General features: G+C 32.1%; 3 protein-coding genes across 3 annotated transcripts; all 3 read right to left on the bottom strand.

Annotated features, from left to right (window-relative positions):
* Nucleotides 1–1551: 1551 nt before the first annotated feature.
* On the bottom strand, nucleotides 1552–2918 carry LOC122523257 (repetitive proline-rich cell wall protein 1-like). Its single transcript, XM_043644916.1, has 2 exons — nucleotides 2904–2918; nucleotides 1552–2593 (listed from the first exon to the last, which is right to left on the bottom strand). The coding sequence occupies exons 1-2, from the start codon at nucleotides 2916–2918 to the stop codon at nucleotides 1823–1825; spliced, it is 786 nt and encodes a 261-aa protein (XP_043500851.1). The 3' UTR covers nucleotides 1552–1822.
* Nucleotides 2919–4218: 1300 nt separating this feature from the next.
* Nucleotides 4219–5044, bottom strand: LOC122523256 (mantle protein-like). Its single transcript, XM_043644915.1, has 3 exons — nucleotides 5033–5044; nucleotides 4574–4855; nucleotides 4219–4386 (listed from the first exon to the last, which is right to left on the bottom strand). Exons 1-3 carry the CDS (start codon nucleotides 5042–5044, stop codon nucleotides 4237–4239), a joined length of 444 nt encoding a protein of 147 aa, XP_043500850.1. The 3' UTR covers nucleotides 4219–4236.
* Nucleotides 5045–7012: 1968 nt separating this feature from the next.
* Nucleotides 7013–9617, bottom strand: LOC122523255 (MAGE-like protein 2). Its single transcript, XM_043644914.1, has 4 exons — nucleotides 9588–9617; nucleotides 7622–7739; nucleotides 7364–7533; nucleotides 7013–7163 (listed from the first exon to the last, which is right to left on the bottom strand). Exons 1-4 carry the CDS (start codon nucleotides 9615–9617, stop codon nucleotides 7023–7025), a joined length of 459 nt encoding a protein of 152 aa, XP_043500849.1. The 3' UTR covers nucleotides 7013–7022.
* Between the last annotated feature and the right edge of the window lie 392 nt (nucleotides 9618–10009).

Raw genomic sequence — 10009 nt, 5'->3', positions numbered from 1 at the left:
TGATAGCTGGTTGCACCGTGTCCATGATAAATCGTTCGAAAATTTGGGAAATGTTCGTACTCCAATTGACGTGGTATCCTAGCTGCCTCGCACATTGCTATTGCCACGACGTATAACTAAATAAAAATCAAACACGATAAATTAAGTCAACATTCTCAACGATATTTCAAATTTTTTATTTCTTTTTATTATTATTATTTTTTTAATATTTCAATAAAATTAAAATATTTGTCCTTTCGCTTCTCCAATAATTATTGCTCGCGGAAAAATATTTAACATTGATATAAACAAAGTATTTTTGGTATTCGGTATTCGTTGGATACATCAAATATTGTATTTTCCCGAAAATTTCTTGCTAATTTAAAAATAATATTCAATATATTTTTATAATTGAAAAATAATTATACCTGTGCTCCAAGAGCATAAATAATTGTCTACCGATTTAATAAGATTTATTTGAGAATGTTCGCAAGACCGAATCACGGCTGGTTCACGGAAAAAAAAAATAACTACAAATGAATATATTGATTATTTTCACAATTTATAAATCAGCACAATTATTTCGTACAACGAAATCTAATATTTTTAGAAATATATATCTATAAAAATTGTGTTATTTCTAATAACTATAGGTTTTAAACAAATCCTAGATACAGAAATATTCAATCATGTATCAATTTCGTGAGTGATACGTTCCATTCACACTAATCACATTTCATTCGAAAGATATTTAAGCGAAAGGGTTAAAACAAACTCACAAAATGTTTCATAGTGGAAACAATAATCCTAAACTCGTTGGACAGGCTCGTTATTTCTACTGTGTATTTCTCAGAAACGACGTTAGTTTTTATACTCGGATGCTTCGAAAGAAATGTTGAAATATCTCATGCGAATATCCACTGTTAAGTATAAACGGATGTTTATAATCGCAATATTCTATGGCGTATCTTTTCTCTATGACAGGATATATCATGGATTCATGGTCTTGAGTTTTACATGGGTATGGGAAGGTTGAGATTTGGTGTAGAGAGCGCGAATAAGCAACCTCTCAACAATTTCAAAATGAAGATTAAACGTTCGTTGCCGAAGGCGTTGTGCAATTAACGGCGTGTAGCGTTACGAGTTTCTGACGAAACAAAGATAGTTCTTCGAAATATCTTGAAAAACCTCGATTTGTATTTACGCGTAATTAGTTCTCTATCGTATCATTGATTTCTAGGATTCAAAAGATATAGGTAAGTTGTGGGTTGAATTACGTCCATTCTAAGAATTTTCTTTGCATATTTTCTACAATTACTGTAGAATTTTCGTTGTTAGAAGATTATAAAAACGATATAATGATGCTAGAGTGGTTCTATTCGAGAATTCTTCGATGAGAACTTTCAGTGTTTACGTAAAAAATTAGAATCCAGTGATTTCGTAAGTATGAGAGAAAGATATATAGATACTTACACAAAATTTGCCAGATCTCCAACAGACAGGAAGGAAGTTGAAAGAATAATAAGACTATTTTTAATAGTTAAAGCGTGGGATATAATAAAAACTTCATTATTGCCGTAATCACGTAAGACAGATTTATTTGTAGCGTGAATAGATTACAAATGTGTAGATTTTTTTATTAAATTACGATCGACAAGTGCGGCTCATTATGGCAGTTTAATTCAAGCTCGATAAGTATGCTCGATTACTTTAAACAAATCGTTGTTGTTTCGTACGAGCTATCAGTTTTCTCCTAATTTCATAACAACAAAAAAAGAGAAATAGACGATTGATTAAATTAGGTATTTCTTTTTTTCCTCGGGGTTAAATTCATTCCAGTATTTCAATCGCACATAGGTTTAGCTATTTTGATGATAGTCGGGGCATGATGAACAGGTGCAGGTGGAAGATAGACAGGTGGGTGAATCATTGGTGGTGGTTGTGCAATTTTAACATAAGAAATTGGTGCTGCTTGTAAATGGATAGCTTTAGCTGGTGGTGGTGGGGGTGGAACATACGTAATTGGATGTGGTTTCTGATAAACGACAGCTGGTTTTTGATAAACAATTCCTGGTTTTTGATAAACGATTTGCGTTTGAACCGCCGGAACCTCGAATTTTTTCACATAAATTTTCGGCATCTCGTACATTGGCTTTTGATAAATCGGTGCGTAAGTATACGATGGTTTTTGATAAATCACTTTAGGCGGTGTATACTCTGGCATCCATGGTTTGACAACTGATTGAACAGGATGTACCGAATAGGATGGTGCATGAACTGGTTGATAACTAACTACTTGCGGTTTCACGTAAGTCACATGCTGTTTTGGAATGATTGAGTAACTCGGTTGATGACCTAAGGTGTAGTGTGACTGTAGTGGTGGTTGATGAACTGTCACTTCCTTTTTCGGATAACTAGGCTGTTCATAGGCTTTTATAAAATAGGATGGTTGATGATACGATGGAACGTGGTACTGCGGTGGACAAGGCGGCTGAACATAGTGTCTTTTCAATTTGGTCATCGAAGAATCAATTGTACCGGAATTCATCATTTCCGTATCCATATGTTCCACACCGTGCGAGCGGACGCTCGCCAGCCATAAAAGGCATGGTATCTGAAGATTAGAAAGGATTATAATGAACCAAAAAAAAAGAAAAGCAAAAAGGTAATAATCTTAAATTAGAGGTATCGTTTTCTACATTAATATGAAACATATTTTAATGAGCACTTAAGAAGAAGATGCCTCAGGTTGACATGATTTCACTTTTAAATAAGAAAAGATAAAATGTGGAAAAAAAAGAAAAATGATTATATGCAGTAGAAGCGTGCGAGGATTCCCTCGTGCTTAAAGAGATGGTATCATTTGTTGTAGAGAGAAAAGCGTCAAGTAAAAAAGCGTATCGTCGAATATACGTTTCGCTTACCAGTAACCTCAACATTTTTATGTCTTATGTCTTCTCTCGATCTTCTAGTAAAAATCTAAAAGAAGAAGAAGTATATGGATAATAAAGAGAGATGGAGATTAGATAAACCGATGAAATGAATGTTCTGAACTAAACTAGAAGCTCGTCTTGGGTACTTGCCGGTTTTATAAACTTTAGCACCGATTATGCGGCACAGGTTTTCTCGTTGACCAACGCCGATTGAGATTCCCTTAAGCGGCGTAAAAAAGTAGTCGTTTCTTTGCTCGAAGCCCTGTGTCTCAGATGTGATGCAATTGCTCGCGCCCCGGTATTTCCTGAATAAATTCAGTTACTCTCGTAAGAAGTTATGTTTGTGTACGTACATGTATATGTGGGTATCTATCTATCCACCTCAGGCACGATCGAATAGTTCACGTTCTAGACCAATGCGGTAAACCGTTTACAACACACAACAGGGACAAAACCATTTCAAATTGGCTAGCATTGGGCTAGCAGGACTCAAAGATTGCTCCAAGGTATTATTGCCCGAAGTTACGATCGTGACGTTATAACGTCAGGGACTACTGTTATTTTACATCCGCATTTTTCTCAAAAAGATATCGTGATTCTAAATGATTTGTTTGATTGTACTTTTTATTTTTTATTTTTTTAGTTTTCTTCTCCCTCTTTCTTGCCCTGCAGTACTTTACCTGCAATCTATGAAATTGCCTTAGGCGGCATGTGGAGCTAATAAATTACGAAATGATCAATGACGTTGTCTTGACGATCACTATGAATTACAAGCATCTTATGAAACGATTATAAAAGTTGTGTATTTAAAAATAAAAAATGCATGATCATTGAGTCTTATTGAATTGATGAATTATTTCTTGCTAAAGTGTTTCCAATAGGCGGGCGGTCTTTGTTTTAAAAACTTAACGTTTAACGGGGTCAAACGTATCCCATGAGTTAATGATTCTTAGATTTTAAAAAAGGTAATGTTGCTGCGATAGAATGTTGCTCGGTTAAACGTCAACTTGGTAAGCCTACAATTAAGCCTCGTACTTTCGAATCCTTTCAGTCATCCAAGTAATCTAACTTAAACGGTCATGTCACCCGAGGGAGGAAAGTGATCACCCAACGACCCATACAAATAAATCATTATTTTATTCAACAATGAAACAACGATACATAAGATCGGTAACAAGTATATCATTATTTACAACAACGCATAACACCTATTTAAATACTAAATTACGAAACTAACCTAAAGTTATTATTTTTTTTTTGTTCATTTTTATTATTTGTAAATTTTTTTGGTAATGAAATTATTGAATTAACGTTTTAATTCGCGTTAATGGTGCTTCCAACCGTGATGTCCTTTACTTTGATGATGAAAAACGTGCTTATAAACTGGCACATGTACAGGATATGGTTTTGGTATCGGTACTGGAAAATGTTTCTCGACAGTTACTGCATATGGTTTCTCAACCACGTATGGTACCTAAAAAGAATCGCATTTTTATTTTATTGATACGTATATGTACTTCGTATACTTTCATTACAGATAAAAAAGTTACGATCGAAAGTAATGTATTATAACATGAGATTAAAGTCGATAAAGTAGAAATTATTGTTTAGTTTACTATCTTGGCTGTGGTCTACACATTTACCGATCGATCAACACTTACCTTCTTTTCAACCACGTATGGTTCAGGTTTTTCTACAGGAATCTCAACATGTTTAACAACTTCCACGGGGACCGGATGTGGCACTGGTACCTGTACTTGATATGGTTGCGGTATCGGTACTTTAATCTGTTGTGGTATTGCTACTGGAACCGGGTGTGGAATCGGTATAGCATATTTTTTGTAAATCGGTATTTCCACGGGTTTCGAAGTTTCGTGATAGGTAGAACCACCATGATCTTCTTCATAACCAGCCCATACTGCAGCCACCATTGTGGCTAAAATCTATATTACAAACAAATAACATAATCTTATTAATTTAAATTCAGGTTTAATCAAGTTATCGTCGATTGTATGGACTAGCTTGCTGGCTTAATTAATTTTGTTAAAAATATTTTATACACTAAGGATTATTTGTAATAATAATTATTTTATCGTTTAGGATGATTTTGGATTACTCACTAAAAGTTTCATCGTTCCAAAAGACTTGCGCGAAGATACTCTCGCAAATCTGTTCGCAGTATGTTTCACCGTCTCTTTGATACTTTCAAAGTCACGGCCAAGAGTTTATATACCAATGCAACTTTCTCCCTTCTCCTCATTACACCAACAGTAGATGATCTCTAAGCGTTTAAGTGAGTGTACAGCCTTCCATCATATATTAGTATAAATGTAATCGTAATTCTGGGTGTGGACTCTCAGGAGCAACGTTCTGTTTTACGTTCACTAACACCAATACACCTATTATTTTCGCATATAAATCATATCGAATGAAAGTTAGTTCATCAATCATCTTAAGATCATCGTTAAAATTAAAAATTATTCTTCTAACGACAAAAAAATGCCGATCGAGTTTTACTTAAATAAAAATATGGATACTTTCGTTTTAACTTCATGATGAATTGTTTTATTATTATAAAAATAATATAAATTGAAAGTTAAGACGGAGAGAGTAGTCTAATTTTATTTGATATATTTTTTTTTTCATTAAAATTATTAAAATTATTATAATAGAGTCTCTTTTTATCGATAGAAAACGAGACAAAGAACCGATTAAACGGCGTAACGTAATGTCACGGTCTAATTTTTTGTGCCTAACAATCTATGAAATGTTCCCCCTTCTATAAGTTCGAATACAAATTTACGAGGGAATATTTAAATGTCGATAACGTTATGAGGGGTGAGAGGGAGATAAGATATATGAATTATATTGTTTGATTAACTATTATCTACTCTTCCCACAAGTTTCGTAAAGTTCAGCAGATCGTAAAAATTCAAAACTCCATCGAAATATATATTCTCGAGATCTTTTCAATGGAATTTCGATATAATTTGAACGACGATGAACGACTTCGTGTAAATACTTAAGAAAAAAAAGATAATTTGATTTCCAAATGAACTCTATTATTCGATCGGTAACCAAAAAATATCGTTTACAATCAAATCAGTCTTTTATAATATATTGAAATTTATTTTTGAACTAACGTTAGACCTTGTATTATATATAAAAAAATGAAATGGATAATTAAAGGACGTTGACGCTAATAAAGTGGAAGAAAGTCTGATATCGTTTTACGTTAATTCACATTATTTACGTAAATACGAAACAAAATGAAAAAAGAAAAAAAGGAATGATGAAAAATAATAAAAAGTACTAAATACACTTACGTTTGGTATATTTATTTATATATATTTTTAAAAGGTAAGATCATGCGAGGGGTGTGGCCAGGTGAGTTAGTCGATCTCGAGATTCGAATCGTCGGTGATTCTATCCTGTGTATCTCAGAGCGGAACAGTGAAAGTGCATCCCAAGTAAAAGTGGTTTCACACGTCTGCGCAAGGAACGCTCGTCAAGTCTCGACAAACCGAGTCAAGCAAGTAGCCATCTAACTTGTTATGGTGAATCAAGATCACCATATCTGTTGTTTAGTTTTGTCCTAATGTTAGAATCGTAACGATGAACAAACGAGGAAATTCAATGCCGTATTACACGTCCGGCTTTTGCTACCATTTTGTGCATTCTTTTTTCTTTCTTTTTTTTTAATATTTTTTATTTTCCGGAATTAAATTACAGGAAGAAGAAAAGGAAGAAAATCATACCGTGTTGGAATTAAATTCGTCACGATTTATGGATCACAGAGTTAATTTCAAATTGAAAGTCGAATGAAGTAGTACGTTTTGTAGATTCGTTTTTTTAGGTTCTGGTATTTATTTTATCTTCTGTAATGTGTGTGTTCTTTTCTTTTTTTTTTTTGTTGCTTTTTCTTTCTTTATCTTTTACAAAATATGTTGAAAAAACTTAACAGGTAATATAAAAAAAAAACAAGTAACAAAATTATTAACAAATATAAAATTCTCTAAAAAATGATCTTAATAAATTAACAACGTTCTTAAAATTAATATGTTGATTAAACATCCTCTGGGTACACAGAATCGTTTTTTCTTCTTTTTTTTAATGCCATCCTTTGCCCTTAGACGTGTGGTGAAATACATGTTTGTAGATTGGAACGTGAACAGGATAAGGTTTCGCTACTGGAACCGGAAATTTCTTTTCGACGTAAACTGGATATGGTTTTTCTACTACGTAAGGAACCTGCAAAAGAAAAAAAAAGTAAGCTCATTTAGAAAAACTCATTTAACATTCAAAACAAATCAATAACTTTGATTGCATCATAAACTAATAGAAATGATTGTTACATAATTTTATAACGTAATTTACGATAATTAATTTATTATTGGGGTAAATAAAAACTGTAATTTTGAACAGTTTTATTAAACAATTAAAATACTTACATGTTTTTCGACGACATACGGTTCCGGTTTCTCTACAGGTACTTCAACTTGCTTAACAACTTCGACAGGATAAGGTTGAGGAATTTCAACCGGCACTTGATAAGGTTGAGGTATAGGTATTTTGATTTCTTGAGGAATTTCTACCGGCACTGGATGTGGTATTGGAATAGCTGCAAGTATTTCAAATATTGGGTAATGTGAATACAAATCTTAACGAATATTAATAAAAAGAAAAATAAGGAAATTTATTATTTTTACCATATTTTTTGTAAATTGGTATTTCAACTGTCTTTGATTTTTCTTCGTAAGTTGACTGACCGTGATCTTCATCGTAATGACCGGCAAAGGATGAACCGATTAAAGCCAAAATTATTATCTGAAAAAAATATTATTTTTCTTTTTACAATTATTTATTATATTAACATTGAATAATATTTATACACAATTATACTATTATTGCATATAATTATTGTATTTCATAAATAATTTTCATGTATTATGTAAATGAAAACAAAAAAACTAATTTTATAGATGATTTAATCTGATTAGTTAATTATTGAATATTTATTTAATAACAACAATCGAAATGATAGATCTTACGATCGAATTCATGTTGCAAATAAAGTCAATTGGAAGGGTGTAGTACGTTAGAAATCAAGCCACGAGTGTTGACAGGGTTTGAATAGCCTGCTTATATACTATGGTGAATTCCACCACCTTTCACTAAAATCTTACGGGACGGTGGATCGCCCTCTCGGAGGGCTCTGAGCGAAAGAAGAAAGAAAGGGGGTGGGAGTAACGAGAAGTACGTGTTACCACTACCAGTATTCTGTCTTCGCCGCTCGTCTTGCTCTGACGATGCAAATACACAGTCACAAATAAAATATTCTAAAAATGAATTGTCACGTTCTTGAAAAGAAAAAGTTTACTAAACGATTCGAATAATTCCATTGACATGATCGATAAATTTTCTGATTTACAAGTAACAGAATAAACACGATGTTATATAAAAATTGTACAGGTAAGTAAATAGGATGAAGAAAACAAAAGAAAAGAAAAATAATTAAAAAAATACGATAAAAATAAAAGTCATAGATATATATATAAAAAGCTATTTCAATGGAATATTTTTCCAATTTACAATTTACCAATTGTTCGGTGTTAAATAAATTAAATTCGGTGTTACGTAAGTGGTATATATAAAAAAAAAAATACGGTGAAAGAAAAAATAAAGAGAGAAGAAAGGAGACATGACATCAATGAAAATCAGAAATGCTTATATGCCTTGAGGCAACTAATCGATCGTTCGAGTTCTTACAATTACCGGAAGTGAAGGGTACAGTCTCGTTCTAAGACGAGAAAATTTCCTGTTCGAAATAGGATTATACTTCAGTGGTCTTGCGTTCTCTCGTCTTAACCGTATTTCCACTAAGCTCGTTTTAACGTTTGAGAAAATCATCTTCTTAGATGACGAAGGGATGTTTTCGTTTCATCTTCTTACAGATATAGTAAAAAATTCTTATAAGTATCACGATAGGAATCCATAAAAAGAAAAAAAAAACAAGAGAAAAATATAAAACCACAATTCCAAATAAGAATGATTTTTCCAATTTAAAATGTCTATCAGAGAAAAATCTTCTTATATTTTTATTTATCCAAATAAAATAATTTCTTTCGATAGACTATGAGTTTAATTTTTATAATACGATTATAATCAAAACAATTATTTTTAATATAAAAAGAGAAACAATATTTTTAGTAAATTATAATATAGATTTTGTTAATAATAAGAACAATTATCTGTAGCACGAAATAAATCGTGAAATAAATCAGTGTTATTTATATTTGTTTTTCTTTTATTTTTTGGTACTAATACCATTGAAATAATTAGAAATACAAATGGATCAATAAAATTATTATTACATGGACTGTTTCCTGCATGTACAGGAAGCATCGAGGTGCACCATTCGATTTGCTTCATATAAATGAGTTTCATGGTGAACGGCCAATCAAAGATCTTATTTTAAATCGAGGGAATTTCTGTCAATAATGAAATAAATATACTTCTTACTTTTAAACCCTTTTTCCTTCCTTCTCTCCTCCTCCTCCTCCTACTCCCACTTCCCTACTTCCTCAATCAGAAGAGTTACATAGATACAACTAACAAAAAATAATAAAAAAGAAAAAGTTAGATACATATATCTATCTATCAAATGAAAGCTACCTCTTCAGAAACTACCCATTTCATATTCATATTTGATCTACGTTCACTCGAAGGACTCCTAAACCACAATCATGTACCGCAATGCAACTACCTCTCTGTAACTCTGAAATTTACCGGAAGTGAACGTTGTTGGGTAGACATGAGTAGCTCTCTGACAACGAATTACGAGTTAATTTTTTAATCTTTTTACAAACTATGTTACCAGGGATATGAAAGTTTTTGAATGATGTTACTTCGTTTCAAATATTTATTGCTAATAGGATCGACAATTTTTAAGTCTACATAATCGTCCATTAGATTGTTCAATTTTTTTTCGAATTGTGTACAACAAAAAATTATAATTTCTAATAAATTTTCGTTCGTTATAAATATTTACTGCAGGAAAAGGATAAACAATTTTGTAATAATAGTAAATACCTCGT

Source organism: Polistes fuscatus, unplaced genomic scaffold, assembly GCF_010416935.1.
Source record: "Polistes fuscatus isolate 324 unplaced genomic scaffold, CU_Pfus_HIC Scaffold6, whole genome shotgun sequence".
Taxonomy (NCBI): Eukaryota; Metazoa; Arthropoda; class Insecta; order Hymenoptera; family Vespidae; genus Polistes; species Polistes fuscatus.
The sequence above is the reverse complement of the archived record's forward strand: the minus strand, read 5'-3'. Positions and strand labels throughout refer to the sequence as shown.